Source organism: Anolis sagrei, chromosome 3 (assembly GCF_037176765.1).
Source record: "Anolis sagrei isolate rAnoSag1 chromosome 3, rAnoSag1.mat, whole genome shotgun sequence".
Taxonomy (NCBI): domain Eukaryota; kingdom Metazoa; phylum Chordata; class Lepidosauria; order Squamata; family Dactyloidae; genus Anolis; species Anolis sagrei.
In genome coordinates this window covers 145,677,014-145,693,344 of record NC_090023.1, presented here as the reverse complement: position 1 = coordinate 145,693,344, position 16,331 = coordinate 145,677,014, and the positions used below count along the sequence as shown (strand labels likewise).

At 41.2% G+C, this 16,331-nt stretch overlaps 1 protein-coding gene across 3 annotated transcripts in view; it reads left to right on the top strand.

Moving 5' to 3' along the window:
- The window catches only part of DGKH (diacylglycerol kinase eta), a 103,693-nt gene that overhangs the window by 47,719 nt on the left and 39,643 nt on the right, over positions 1-16,331 (top strand). For all 3 annotated transcript variants that reach the window (XM_060769241.2, XM_060769240.2, XM_060769243.2), the window contains exons 3-9: positions 2,592-2,672; positions 10,539-10,643; positions 10,927-11,059; positions 11,528-11,634; positions 12,247-12,372; positions 13,518-13,620; positions 15,794-15,956. In XM_060769241.2, the coding sequence (XP_060625224.2) occupies positions 2,592-2,672; positions 10,539-10,643; positions 10,927-11,059; positions 11,528-11,634; positions 12,247-12,372; positions 13,518-13,620; positions 15,794-15,956 (818 nt within the window). The remainder of the gene's footprint in view (positions 1-2,591; positions 2,673-10,538; positions 10,644-10,926; positions 11,060-11,527; positions 11,635-12,246; positions 12,373-13,517; positions 13,621-15,793; positions 15,957-16,331) is intronic.

The following is a 16,331-nucleotide window of genomic DNA, read 5'->3' as shown; positions in this document are numbered from 1 at the left end:
TCACATTGCCATAAGGTACATTTAAAAGATCTCGACATCACAAAGAAATAGAGGGTGAATCACAAGGGAAGTTTTTCACTGCTTCAACATCAAAGATTCAGTGCAGCCATTCTCTTACTGTTTTTGCTGGCTTATATCAAAATATAATGATACCTTTGGTTTTTCAGAGTTCTGGACCTCTGTATTGCCCTCAAAGCAGGCCTCAAATAATGCTTAAAATTAGTTGTTCTAATGTTTTTGAATATCAACTCCTTTCATCTCAGTTAACATAGCTAACAATGAAGGAAAATGGGAATTCCAGTACAGTTACACCTGCAGATTACAAATTCCCCTTCCCATTCAAGGAGAAGGTATAAAACATCAGGAAAAGAATATGTTGACAACTGCTTAGAGTCCCTTGTGTGCAGAAACCGCACATTTCAGATCAATATGATAAAACTAGATGTTTTGGACTACACCATTTGCACTCTTGACCATTGGCTATTCTAAGTAGGATTGCTGAGAACCTGAGCTCCCAAGTATGTGGAGAGCAACAAGCTGGCTACAGTTTCTCTTTGTTCAGTGTTATATTTATGCACAAGAATAATAACACTGATGATGTATTGGAATGAAAGAAAAACATTCAAAATGCTGTAATACATATGCTTGGTATGTTGTTATAGATTGAACATCCTTGTTCATTTTTCTTTTTGAAAGCAATAACTTGCCTTTTCAGGTATATTGCAACTTTTTAGACACTCCTCTAATTCTCATAGGTGTGTAGCATGTTTTCATGTGATATTCTTATCTAAAGAGAAATTATTTCTAAATGTCCCTGTAATAATTGGAGAATAATTAATGTCCATTTAAATTGGAGAATAATTACTGTCCATTTAAATTTCCAAGTGATTTTTTTTTTTTGCAGATTTTGGTGAATTAACACCCCTCCCCCCAATGTTTCTTACAGAAGAGAAAAATGTCTTGGTCTACAGATTAAGACAGAATTCACAAATTACTAGAGTTTCAAAGATTGGAGAAGTTATTGTTTGCCAAATACTACAGAAGGAAATATCAGAGCCCCAGGTTAAGAGGATAGGATTGTGGCAGAAATTAATACATCTGTAATGACAGGAAATAAAGAAAGCCTTTGGTCCATTGTGTTCAAGCCTCTTTAGAAATTCTTGAAAACCAGATTACCAAGAAACAGCTTTGGTCATTTTGCAGTGATATCAGAGGGAATTAAGGGAATATAAGCCCTTATTAGTTCAATTTATGAGGTCAACGTGACTTTGATTAAACACATTTTTGGGAAAGAGCCTTAGGAATGTTTCCTGTTAAATTCAGGTATGTTTCACTTACTGGAAACTCTTTGATAGCTCTTTTCCTAAATTTTGTGATCATATATCGCAGCCTCCATGTTTCTGGATTTAGAGTTTAAATTTCAAATCAAGGTCTTAGAAATTTATTTATTGACTATATTTATATCCTTCTCTCACCTCAAAGGGGATTCAGGGAAGCTTACAGTATGACAATATTCAATGTGGCATATATAACAAGTAAAATACAATATATCACTTACATAAAACATATTAAAACATATCAATACCATAAAATGATTAAAATTGTGATACTTAGTCCAGGAGTTGTCAATTGTGTTGCAACAATTAGGCCAGTTCTCTATTGCACTATTCAAACGCCTGTTCGATTGGTTGCTTGATCTTACAAGGATAATGTGCAACACAAGCTATCAAGCTAAGAAGCATTATGCTAATGTTGCAAAGCATTCCTTCTCTGTCCAAAAAGCTTTTTCTGGACAAAATGCATCTGAAATAATCAGTTCAATAGGAAAGCCTAAGGGGACTTCTGATTCATGAAATATGGGCTGAATGAGAGAATACAATAGAGAATTGTGCTAGTGAAGAGTCATGGGGAAGAATGATATCGAAACTAACTGAATCCTTGGTTTATCTGCAGAACGAAGACACATTAGTGTGAGGGATACACAAATAGAAAACAATGATCTCGATTTTCAAAAATAGTTATATGGTTTTAAATAAAGTGCTAAGACTTTTGCGGTTTAGTCTGAAAATGGAGTGAACATATGTTAGGTTCCATCTACTGCATAGAAGGTTGAATGAGGTGCTTTGTGTCTTGGTTGATTTTTCATCAGATGCCTAGCGCAATTCCCAGGCAAAAGAAGAACATCAGGTGTATTTGTAATCAGTAATTTACTTAAGGAACTCATAGATAGGTAGAGGTCATTTGGGATTGATTGTTTTCCCTGGTAATTCGAAGCAACCTTTCTGGTTAGCAACTGTATGATTTTACTCTGGTAATTAAATCAAGAAATAGCTGCATGCACATGTAGATCCAGATCTTTAATGGCATTCTTGGGTATGAAGCTCTTTTTCATGATCAGGCAGCTGGTGCATCTGAACCCTTTCTTTAATGTGCGACTCTCAGGTCTAGCTATTAGAATGATTTAATAGCTAAATATGCAAGCCCTGGGTTTTTATATTTTTCTTTTTCTTTGAAAAAAGACTAAAATAGTAACAAAAATCTGAATTACCATGTATGTAGAAGTGACATATATCTCTATTTTATTTTCACAGTCGTTAATATTTGATGAAGTTGATCTGTCAGATGCCAGCGTTGCTGAATCGAGCACAAAAAATGTCAACAACAGCTTTACGGTATGCCGTCAATATACTCAACTGTTACTAATGTAATCTGTAATGTTTTGAGTTTTTCAATTTGATTACTTAAAAAAACTATTAGAGAAAAATATTTATTCTTCGTGTCCTCCGTGAAATGCACACTTATGGGTTATCCCTTCGCGCATGCGCAGCAATCCGGAACTTTCTAGAGATTTTAATGATTTAAAAATGATTATTTGAGTACAACACAAGCCCCGCCCATCCCCCGCCCCCCCGGTATATAGGCCGTGGCGTGCGTCTGAGAGGTAGTTCCTTTTTCCGCGCCAAACAGGCAGCATCTTAGGACTTTCTCTCTGCAATCGGACTTCTTTGGCTTCTTTACCAGGACTGTTTATCGACCTCCCAAACTCTCCTTACCAGACTCGGACCGGCTGACGACTCTTTCAGGCTAGCATGTCTTCCCTGTCTTTTAAAAATTGCTCTGCCTGCGGGGCTAATCTCCCCGAGGCAGACAGGCACTCTAAATGTCTCCTTTGCCTAGGAGAAACCCACAATCTCCAAACATGCGAGATTTGCCAAACCTTCACTTCCAGAGCGCGCAAGAGCAGGGATGCGAGGCTCAAAGCGCTGCTTTATGAGCGGGCCCTGGCTCCGCAAACGGCTCCCACTCCCTCCCAATCTTCCCCGATACAGGAGACCTCCCAGCCTTCCTCCCCACACGCTGGGGATAGGCGGGGCAAAGATCAGGCAGACGCTCCCATTGAGGAGCCGCCGAGAAAAAAATCTAAAACAACAAAACAGACCACGAGGTCTTCTAAAACAAAGGAAAAAGCTAACAAACAAAAAAAGGGACGGCAACTCACTGGCACACAGCCCTTGAGTCCTCCTATGTTGCAAACTGTGCCTTTCCTTCCCGGTTCCGTGCATCTGCAGGAACCGCTCCCCAGCATGCTCCAAATGGAAAACCCCTCCCACCTCCCCCCCTTGGAGCTCTTAGCTCCACACTTGGAGCTCGAGACGCAGCCTCCGGAGGATCTCTCCGCCTCACCTCCTCCCCTTCCTCCTTCTCAAGCCTCACCTCCCCCCTCCCCCAGCCCTCCTCAATCCCCGGATCCGGGCGACTCCCCTTCGCCCGCACAGCCCAACACCTCGGCGTACGCGGCCGGACGCCGCCGCCGCTCTCCTTCCCCGGCTCCGCGCCGCTCCGAAGCTTCCTCTCTTCCCCCTCCCAAGAAGGCACGCTCTGTGCTTTTAGAGCACCAACAGCCTTATCCTCCTCATGGCTACCCTTACCACCTTTACCCTCCTCCTCCTCCTCCTTTCCCCTTTTATCCCTATTACTACCCCCATCCCCCTGATACCTTCAGAGGACCCCACTCTCCTCTCCCCTTGGATCCAAATTTTCCCCAACCCCCACGTGACCCTCCCTCAGCCACACTCTCTCGCCCTCCGGATCCCCAAACAGACTTGGAACCCCAAACCTTCCCTCTGGATGCAATCATGCCCCCCCAATTAGACCCAGAAACCATTGAACTGGATGCTACAGATGACACACCAGTCATCCAAGACCCTCAACCAGACCCTGATCCTTCCCCTCAACATTTAGAGGATTTTAAAAAATTCTCAGCACTACTGATAAGGCTTGCTAGATCCTTAAACCTCACCACACCTGAACCCACGGACACTGTGACAGACCCATGCTTCACCTCCACTGAACAACAAACACCTGCATCCACTGTGTTGCCCACTCTTCCATATTTGTTGAAAATCCTAAAGAATACAGGAGTTGCACCAGCCCTGGTTCCAGCAACTCCTAAAAGAGCAGAAAACTTGTACCGTATTGATTTATCCACAGCCTCATGGCTCTCTAAGATGCCCAAGGCAAACTCTGTGGTAACTGATGCTCAACCAAAACCAGTACAAATAAACCAAGCATCCCCTTCTGACAAAGAAGGGAGAAAACTAGACTCTATGGCCAAAAAATTCTATTCCTCAGCATGCCTTTTCGCACGCATGGCCCATTATGGGGTTTATATGAGTGTATACCAAACTTACCTCTGGAACAAAATATCCCCATACCTAGACCTGCTACCACCAGCAGAACAACCATTGGCTAAAGCCTTCCATGGGGAAGCCCTTCTGTTGGCAAAATTACAAAAAGACCTAGCAAAAAATACAGCTGATACCTCTGGAAAACTTATTGCAGGATCAGTAGCCCTTCGCCGCCATGCATGGCTTAGGGCAGCAATTCTTACCCAGGCTCAACGCTCTCTCATTGAGAACCTCCCAATGGATGAAGCAGGCCTGTTTAATCCTGAGACTGACTCACAATTGGAGCACTCTCATAAGATGAAACAAACAGTGTACAAATATGACCAACAACCGTACACTTATCAAAGACAACGTTGGGGCTCCTATTACTATCGCCCCCAATACTACAACAGACCATACAACAACTCTTTCTACAGAGGACGACAGAGGCCATATATGCCGGCAGCATCCACAAGACGCCCTTCACTTCCGTCTAGAGGTCAGTACCGTGGTACCAGGCCCTCTAACAACAACAAACGTCGTTTTTAGCATAACCTCTCCCCTCCCCCCCCCTTCCCCCACACAACCAATCACCTACCTTGACAGACTACACTCTTTTCTCCCACAGTGGCAGTCCATCACATCTGACACTTGGGTCCTGGATATAGTTGACAGAGGATATGCGATTGAATTTAACGAATATCCACCAGTGGGAAAAGTCATTCTTACACAACCCTCCCAGACCATATGGGAAGAGGTCCAATCATTACTCCTCAAAGGAGCCATATCTCCCATACCTCCACATACGTCCAACACATGTTTCTACTCCCGCTACTTTCTCATAGACAAAAAGGATGGAGGATTAAGACCTATCCTTGACCTTCGCAAACTCAACACTTTCATTACCCCACGCAAATTTCGTATGGTCACTCTCTCCAACATCCTCCCTTTCATTCCTAAAGGCTCCTGGCTAGCAACTATAGACCTACGAGAAGCATACTTCCACATTTCAATTAGACATTCACACCGGAGGTTTCTCACCTTCGCAGTTCACCACTACCACTTCTCGTTCAATTCTCTCCCGTTCGGTTTATCCACCGCCCCCAGGGTGTTCACAAAGTGCATGGCGGTCATAGCCGCACACCTCCGCCAACAAGGCATAACGGTTTTTCCTTACCTGGATGACTGGATGTTGGCCTCATCCTCTAAAGCTCAATTATGCACAGATATTCATTATACCTTATCTCTTTTGCAGGATCTCGGCCTAGTGGTGAACCACGAAAAATCGCAACTCCAACCAACCCAGCGTATTCAATTCATAGGAGCCATCATAGACTCCACAATTCAAAGAGCCTTCCTCCCAGAGGATCGTTTCTTAAGACTCCAACAGGCTATTTTCTCCCTCCTCCACTCCCGACAAGCCTCGGCTTGGGCCATCCAGTCTATACTTGGCCACATGTCTTCCACTACAGCTGTAACCCCCTTTGCTCGGCTTCGGATGAGGCCTCTGCAAAACTGGTTCATCAGGGTGTTCGACCCCCTCCACGATCCACAGTCCCGACTCCTTCACCCACCACAAAAGGTACTCCAGTCCCTCAAATGGTGGACAAAAGCACACAATGTTCGCCTAGGCATGCCCTTCATACAGCCACACCCATCCATGTCCCTGACAACAGATGCCTCCAACTCGGGCTGGGGAGCACATCTCAAAGGGTTCAGAATCAGTGGTCACTGGCTCCCTCAGGAAAAACATTTCCATATAAACGCCCTGGAGATGATGGCGGTAGAGAAAGCCCTTCGGGCCTTCACCCGCATCGTCTCCAACCGCATAATCCAGGTAGTGACAGACAACACTGCAGTAAAATTCTATATCAACAAACAAGGGGGAACACGGTCTCAGACACTGACGTCAATATCAACACGCATCTGGGAATGGTGCATTCAGAGAAACATCCTCCTCACAGCCATTCATCTACCGGGCCAAGACAACACTCTAGCAGACTCTCTGAGCAGAACAGGGAAAAACAATCACGAATGGCATCTCCACAAGTCTCAGTTCCAAGCCATCACACACAAATGGGGAACACCGACAGTAGACCTGTTCGCATCCCCAGTGAACACTCACTGCCCAATATACTGCGCAAGACTCCGCCCTCACGTATCCCCAGGCTGTCTAGGAGACGCTTTTCTCTTCCGCTGGACACCAGACCTCGTCTACCTTTTTCCCCCCCTCCCCCTCCTGTCACATGTCATAGCCAAGATAATCCAGGACAACGCCAACTGCATCCTGATCACCCCTTGGTGGCCACGCCAACATTGGTTTGCCACCCTCCTCCAAATCTCCAACGGGGACTACTTCCACCTTGCCCCCATTCCGGACCTCCTCACAGTGGAGAACGGGCTCGTTCTCCACCCAGACCTCCACTCCCTCCGCCTGACGGCATGGAGGATCATACCACAGTAAACTTGTCAGACGAAGTATCGCGTATACTCCTAGCTGCTCATAAACCATCCACTACAAAATCATATACTTACAAGTGGTCATTATTTTCAAAATTTACAAAATCAGTGGGCCACGAGCCCATCTCTGCACCCACAAAGGTGGTACTGGATTTTTTAGTTCACCTCTCCAAGAAAGGTTTTTCTCTCTCCTCTGTAAAATGTTACCTAGCCGCTATCTCTTCCTTTAGAAAGAAACGTGGCTTGCCGTCCCTTTTTCAAGACAATCTGGTCCAATTGTTTCTAAAGGGGTATAAAAATGTTCACCCTCCTGTCTCCCTCCCTCCACCACAATGGAGCCTGGAGCTAGTACTGTCTCAACTGTCAAAACCTCCCTTTGAGCCCATGTCCTCTAATGATATCTCCCATCTCTCATGGAAGGTGGCATTCCTAGTGGCCATCACCTCGGCCAGGAGGACCAGTGAACTAGCGGCCCTCCGATCAGACCCTCCATATATACGATTCCATGATGACAAGGTTATACTGCGAACCGACGTCACTTTCCTACCGAAGGTAGTCTCCCACTTCCACATGTCTCAGGACATCATACTGCCGGCCTTCTTCCCAAATCCATCCTCTCCTCTCGAGGTGGCCCTTCACTCATTGGATGTCAAAAGAGCCCTATCATTCTACCTCCATAGAACATCCACTCACAGAAAGTCTCCCAGACTCTTTTTAAAATACAGGAAAGACACGATGGGGCACCCTGTATCTTCTCAGGGATTAGCCTCATGGATCGTCTCTACGATCCGTCTAGCCTACCAATTGGCAGGGAAACAACCACCATCTCACTTGGTGGCCCATTCAACCAGGTCGGTCTCCACCTCTCAAGCCTTTTTGCGTGGAGTTCCGCTGGATCAAATCTGTAGAGCTGCTACGTGGTCCACGCCGTCCACGTTTGCATCCCACTACAAGTTGGATATACTAGCCAAGAAGGATGCCGCATTCGGCAGAGCTGTACTGTTTTCCTGCGTGGCATGACCCACCTCCAGGTCAGTAGCTTGCTATTCACCCATAAGTGTGCATTTCACGGAGGACACGAAGAATAAATAAAGGTTGCTTACCTGTAACCGTATTTCTTCGAGTGTCCATCCGTGAAATTCACACGACCCGCCCGTCCTCCCCTCTGTCATGCCTATATGTATTATGTCACTATTTGGCGCTTGGGAACTACCTCTCAGACGCACGCCACGGCCTATATACCGGGGGGGCGGGGGATGGGCGGGGCTTGTGTTGTACTCAAATAATCATTTTTAAATCATTAAAATCTCTAGAAAGTTCCGGATTGCTGCGCATGCGCGAAGGGATAACCCATAAGTGTGAATTTCACGGATGGACACTCGAAGAAATACGGTTACAGGTAAGCAACCTTTATTTCCTGCTGCACCTAAACAGTATATCTGCTGAATTATCCTCTGTTCAAAGAGAGATTTTTTTTTTAAATGTGGAGGACTTTTATTACCCTCACACCCGATGATAAAGACTCCAAGTGCAGCTCACAAAAATCTATGAAATGACAGTCTCTGCTCTCACTGTTACAGTATGAAAGAGACAAGTGGAAAGAGGCTGATCCTTTTATAATGAAATATAAAGTTACATTCTTTAGAACCAAATCTGAAAACAGCCCCAGGGACTGGATTCCAATTTAAAGGAAATTGTGGTGGGAGGTGGAGGGAGAGTGCAGTGGCAGGAAACATCAAAAACATAGTAGGCGAGGCCAAAGCAAAGTTAGTGGAACAGTTATAAACTTAACATTTCAGATATATTCCATCAAACATTGGAGTACACATATGTAGGAGTACACCTCAGTATAGGTTGCTGTGAGTTTTCTGGGCTGACTGGCCATGTTCCAGAAGCATTCTCTCCTAACGTTTCACCCTCATCTATGGTATACATCCTCAGAGGTTGAGGGGTCTGTTGGAAATTAGGTAAGTTAGGTATATATATATATGTGGAACCTCAGTATATGTCAATAATTGTGGTCATTATTTTTGTCTTCTTAATATTTTTGTCTTCTTAATATTTAATTCTAACCCTGCTTTTGCATTTTCCTCTTTAAATTTCATCAGTAGTCATTCAGTCTTCAATGTTTTGTACAATATATTGTCATCTTGTGTGTTCCTTCTCTAAGTTTTCATGCCTGTTTCTGCTAAGTGTGTTATGTGTTCTGTGTATCAGTTAAACAGATAAAAGGGCAGCAATTTCCCTTGCTGATGGGAAACTTTTCCTGAGAGTTGTCTCTTGTAAAGAGTGTAGTCAAAGGTTGTGGTAATCCCATATCTTTTAGAGCCAACCTGAAGAATGGTCCTGTCGGAATAGGATGTCTATGCAATATGTTCAACCACAGCCTGTATCACTGTCTGGGAGCAAGGGTAGATCCAGGAAGTCTCAAGTGATGCTTATTTGAGGGTAGAAAAAGAAAGGAAATCCAAAACGTTATTTTGGCTACACTAAAATGTCAATATAATTAGTTGAATACAGTTATTGCAGTGACTGGAGCAGACCTGCCCTCTATCTTACACCCTAATAAATGTCCATTAAAGCTAAGAGAAGATGACAAGAGACTTCTTTTATCTGCCTGCAGTTTTAAAGAAGAAATGACCCCTTTTGAAAAAGATCGAGTCTGTTTCCTGTTAAATCATGTATGTGTATGATTAAAAAAAAAAAAAACAGACAGCACTGCCAAGTTTGTTCCAGATCACAGAAGATGCAGTTAATCAAGTAATGTATATATTAAAGGGATTAACAAGCAGATCTGTTTAAATGTATTAGCAAAACATTTCAATTTCCCCTCTTATTTATAGTTGTTCAAATGTTGCCCAGAATCTGTTTAATTTTACATATTTTTTGGGCTGTTTAAGAGAGCCCTCAGAGAATACTTTTCATTTTTAGGGATCTGAGAAAATTGTCAGCTTGTTTAAACCAGGAGGTGTTCCAGTTACTGTAATAAAATATGGAACAAACAAATACATGAATAAATCCCTACAAGAAAACCAACAACATGCTTCTTTGAAACTATTTACTCCCTATTGCTAAGATATTTTAATTTGTACTGAACACATATGAATTTGTTGTCTTTTGTTGATTAGTTTAAATATTTCCCTGACTATCTCATATGTATATACAGTTGTGAAAATATTTTTAATTTAAATAATCCTGATAGGAGAAACTGATACAAAATTGGGAAAAATATTTATGAATTACAAGATAAATATCATTGATTGCTTATATCTAGTAACAAAATTGGCCTATGTAGTTACAACCAGGATTCTACAAGATTCATGTTTACAGTTACCTTGTTCTTACGTTCTGTGTTGATTTGTCCTCACTTAACAGCATTTCAGAATAATTATATCAATAGGTCTTTTACAGGTAATTACACCATTCAGGAGATTAATATTGTGTGCAGAGAACAGAAAAGAGATGGAGGATTGGATCAGCTCACTGAAGTCTGTACAATCTCGGGAAAACTATGAGGTAAATCAATGATACTATTGATAAATCTTGTCCATTTTGATTTAACATGTGAAGGAAGGAAGAAGTTGCAATCTTGATGAAGTATTAAAAATGCCATAGAACCAAAATACAGATTTAGCTCAAGATAGCTAGATAGCTAGTTAGTTAGATATATTTTATATTACTTTTGTTTCAAGAGACTAGGACATATGCATTACAAGACAAAATGTTAAAAAATGAGGTGTTTTTATTTTTGTAGTTATTTTCTGTACTTGAACATTTGTTTTAATTTCCCCTTCATTAGACTGCACAGTTTAATGTGGAACATTTCTCAGGAATGCATAACTGGTATGCCTGCTCCCATGCTCGACCCACCTTCTGCAATGTATGTAGAGAGAGCCTTTCTGGAGTGACTTCTCATGGCCTGTCTTGTGAAGGTAAAGTTAAACATTGCTCCCCACCCCTCACATTAAGTACTGTGGTGCAGCATAAGACATTATCTTTGATGTAATAGTCATCACCATGTAATAGATACGCTTTCCTTTTTTGAGGCCTCAAAATGGTATTCCTCAAAATGGTATTCCAGCCATGGGCTTCCTTTGGCCAGCAGCCCCCTTTCCTTTGACTCACCCATGATCCTACCTCCTTTCCAGCTACAGGGCTCCACTCGGCTGCTGGTCGGCCAAAGCCCTATAGCTGGATTTTTTTCCCACTGCATAATAGTTGCACCCACTTTTTTGGCCAAAAAAGGATAAAAAGTGTGACCATTACGTGGTGAATATGATATATTATTACGTAATGAATCATTATTTTGAAGTGATAATGCCCCTGAAAGATTAGGTGCATTTGTAGATACAATATTCAGAGAACACCTCAGGAATGTGTTTCTCCTGTTTCCCCCCTAGTTTGCAAGTTTAAGGCTCATAAAAGATGTGCTGTCCGGGCAGTAAACAACTGCAAATGGACAACGCTGACTTCAATTGGAAAAGATATTATTGAGGATGAAGATGGTGTAAGTATTTGTATAAAATCACAAACAGCACATCACTGCCTTCATTTTATAGTTGTTAAAATAATTATAGCTGATTATGGATCCTGTCTACTTTAGGGCAAAATTAATCTTCTTCGAGCAAAGCATAGGAGAGATCAAATTCCATCTTTTGTGGCCTGTGTTTCTTTGTGATACAAGATCATTTTCTTCTGCAGGAAGTGATTGCATTTTTAGGTATTTCACAATAGATTGCCCCCCCCCCCGCCCCGGTTTTACGCACCAGAAGGTTAAAGGGCTTTCTTTCCATAGCCAATATACAAACATCACTGTTAGAAGTCTGAAGGTCAATAATATCATGGTACAGAGGGCCATAGCCAATCAGTTTGTGGTTTCCAGAAGTAGCACTGCTCACCACCCCAGAGTCAGTCTACAATGCTTTGTGGAATCCCTGGGGCACCATTCAATTAGGCAACATGACATATGTTCTGTTATACTTGGTAAATATGCACAGCCTAAAAGTTCTCCAAATGAGTTAGAAAATATGTAGTGAGGACAATGCTGAATTTTGAGAACCATGGAAGCAAAGTGATTTTCCTACCCCCCCCCCCTTTTGGCCATGACATTTCACTGTAGGTGGCCATGCCTCACCAGTGGTTAGAAGGAAATCTGCCTGTGAGTGCCAAATGCGCAGTCTGCGACAAGACCTGTGGCAGTGTCCTACGCTTGCAAGATTGGAAGTGCCTTTGGTGTAAAACTATGGTATGTTCAAATGGTTGAATTCTTTTTTTTTTAAATACCTTTTTGATTCCCCTCAGCATGGTTTGTGATGAGCTTTAGTTTTGACTGGAGATGTCAACATACTGACTCTTCTTTGGTAGATCAATCAAAGAGCTTTTGAGCAATTAATAAAAATAATAATGTAATTCTAGTTTATGTGCATTCTGAGAAAGGTTTCCGAGAAAGGTTTCTTTTTAAGATGTTTCTAAGATGTTGAATTTATCACTCATTATTTAATAGTACTAATAACTGTCCATATAGGCTGTAACTCTTTGAACCTGTGGCCACCTCTCTTTCCATATGGTATTTTAGTGACAAGAATGTGTTCTAGGTTAGTGAATGATCAATACCTTCCAAGCACAATTTTTCTTTTCCCCAAGGATATATTGTATGATAGCCACAATTTGCATTTCTCTCTAAATTAGTTACTGATTTCCTTAGAGCGGAGCTTTCTAAACATTTCATCTTGGTGACCCATTTTTTTAGATTTGCATTGCAATACAGTAATTCAGGTTAACTAGCAAACCAGAGGTTAAACCAAATCTTAATAAGAGATACAGACACATACAGGAGTCATAATAACAAAATGTATGTGAAACAACACACCTCATGAAAGTGCTTCATTTATATAATTAAAATGCGTGATTTATAAGATAATAATATACATTTTCAAAATTTTTGTCATTTCTTGTTACATTTGGGCAACACGCCTACACACTGTAGCTGACACACTAACATGTCTTGACACACAGTTTAGAAAGCTCTGCCTTAGAAGATGATGTTTAGTATCTTCTTTCTAGATGCTAAAACAATAGGGAATAGTTTCTAAATGAGCCAGATTCTGACTTGTTGTGTTGTTTATTTGTTAGTGCTCAGTGAACAACAAAACCAAGGAATACATTTGTCAGACTTCTGGTGAACTTCTTGCCATATATTGATTGCAGGCTGCATTCAGCCTAATGGTTCAGAAATTGTACTTGATTTCTTCTTTGCAAATGATCTTACTGATTTATACAATTTGGTTATATAGCTTTTGCTGTCATATTTGGGTTGCTTAATACCAGGGGAATATTCCCAGGCAGCATTGATAATAACAACTCACACGTCCATTATTAAATTTTTCCTAGGTGCACACAGCTTGCAGAGATTTATATCCCCGCAAGTGTCCACTTGGCCAATGTAAAGTATCCATTATTCCTCCCACAGCACTGAACAGCATTGACTCTGATGGTATGTATGAGTTCTGACATCTTTCTCTTTCACATAAGACTGATATGCTTGAAAATAGGATTGGGTATACGGGCATTACATAGTAGTGTAGGGTAACACAGGGTATATTTTAATGTGACAATGCCGTTTTTAGGCCATTCTTGTAGGCCTTGCCTTAGTGCCATTATGCAGGACAAGGCCTTGCATAAGTCAGTGAGGATGTTCTTTCTGGCAGTCAGGCAGAGGGTAGTGATGCTAATTACAAAAACAAGAACTACTTCATGTCAGTGTAATCCTAGATGATATTTATAGATCCAGATAGGTGCTAAGGTATTTTATCCATATGTTTTGTGTTGGAAATGAGTGGACATGCACATGACAGTGCACAGAGAGAATATTGAACATGACCCTGGACGTATTTCCTCTGACATTGCCAAAGAAAAGTGGGTTGAATCCTAAAATCCCATAATTGGAGTTTCATTCATAGAAAATACGTTCATAGCTCTCAGGGGAAGTGGCTTTTGTTGATCTCTCTGTGTCGCTCCTAACAATGTGGTCTGGAAATTTATAACTGAGATTTGTGTGGGCAGAGAAGAGGAGTCAGAGGAAATAATTTATCCTTCCCATTTCTATTTACAAAATCCAGAAATGGATTTGTTGACTCTTTCCATGAAGGGAAGCTCATCTCTAAGGCAATGAGTGGAATGTTATGGAATCATGCAGGTGAACACTAGACTATCAAATCCAAATGCAGACTACAAATAGCATGCTCACTATCCTTGTGCAGTGCACTTTCATGCACACAGGTGATATCTTCTATGTATTCTCCCAGAGTAACTTTGTCTTGTACTTTTACCCATTTTAATGGGAGATGATTAATATGGTCATCAATGCGTTTGGGTACAAACACTGATGTAACATGCATATCTAGGGTATGCAAAATAGGATGAAGGAAAAACATTACGTAATTGCTTTACAAATTTTTAGAAACCAGTGTTAGCACATCATGAATTGGTAGCAGAAGTAACTATAAAGTGCTAGGAAAGGACTGTGCTGAAGAAAAGCGTTCCAATAATGAATCCGTTCTGGAAGTTTTGAAGATCCTCCAGAAGAAGAAGCACAGGATAGAACCCTGCATTGGGAACCAGAAGGATTGACAACAGTCATCTCTTCTCTCCCAATTTTTTAAGTGCGGGTCTCCACTTGACCAGCTCTTTTCTGGGTGGAAGGAATAATCTGTGATCCAAACCATTATTTAGAAATATTGATCTGTACAGCCAAAATGGGAAGCACAACTTGACCAATGACTAGTTTCGAAGTGAGATCCGACTTATGAAAATGTGCTTGCTAGCTGGATATTGAAGGATTAAGAGAGGGATCTAGTCAGAGTATGTCTTAGCTTAGGGCTGAAAGGGACACATTGCAAACATATCATTAATTCAATATATTTTTAGTATTTAATAATGCGGATGCTTTCAGCAGATGTTCATGTGCTGTATGTAATAATCAGCTGACATCTTTGGCTAAAGTAGTACTATTGTGGTTGTTTTGTAATAGCTCTCATTTTAGTGCTGTCAGCTTGCTTGCGTCTTTTAGAATAAGCATTAATATCAGATGGAATTGTATCCAATTTCCTATTCTTCTAATCTCACATTTTTTATGTTTGGAATTTCATAACCACTTTATCTGTTTGGATTTATTCATGGTTTTTTTTTTATTTAAAAATTGTCAGAACATGCCTGACACTCAATGGTATCTGGATTCAATTTTCATAGCATTATTTCATATTTATTAAGAGATGCATTCTAAAGTTGCTGGAGCCATGGATACAGTTTTATTGTTTTTGGAAGTGCTCATAAAGACAAATGCTGTTTTTTAAAAATAAAACCTGTTGCTATTCTTTGCTGCCATAAGTGTGTGGCTGGCTAGACTGGATATTTGGTGGGAAACCATTGTAAAGATGTCTTGCACTGCACAAAGAATCCTTTTCCAGTGGGTAGGTGCCAGAGCTTGCCACCAAATTACGTTTTGTGTGTGGGTGGTGGTGGTGGCTTCCTTTATCTGAAAAGGGGACAATGAGACTTTGGTTCTTTCTTTGTCTGATAAACTACTTGTAGTGAACTTGCTAGAGAATACAGAGGAATTTGGCTCCCTCTGTCATATTGACATCATTTTATTCCTTGCCTATTTGCAGGATTCTGGAAAGCCACGTGCCCACCAACTTGTGCCAGTCCTCTCTTGGTTTTTGTTAATTCAAAGAGTGGAGACAATCAGGGAGTAAAATTTCTCCGACGATTCAAGCAGTCGCTAAATCCAGCTCAGGTGTTTGATTTAATGAATGGAGGTCCTCATTTAGGGTAATGAGTTTTGCTGTCTTTCTGGTATTGTTTTTCTTTTTAAATGATCAGAAAAGATTATTGTAAAATCGCTCCACTTAAAGTATACTTAATTCTACTGGTGTTTATTTTTCTTAGCTCTTTAATGTGATAATGGTTACATCAGAGTTGTAAGTTTTACGTCACAGTAATTCTGATGTACACAGAACATTTAAGAGCACATCTCCTTTTAACAAATACACACAATGTACAGATTGATCCCCAGATTTTGAGAAACATAATCTTTTATGTCTATTTTTATGTATGCTTCATTTAAAAATATTAGCCCTATGCTCATGAATACCCAGAGCCTTCTCTTACAAGGTTTTAATGTCATAGGTACTAAGATGAAAGGTT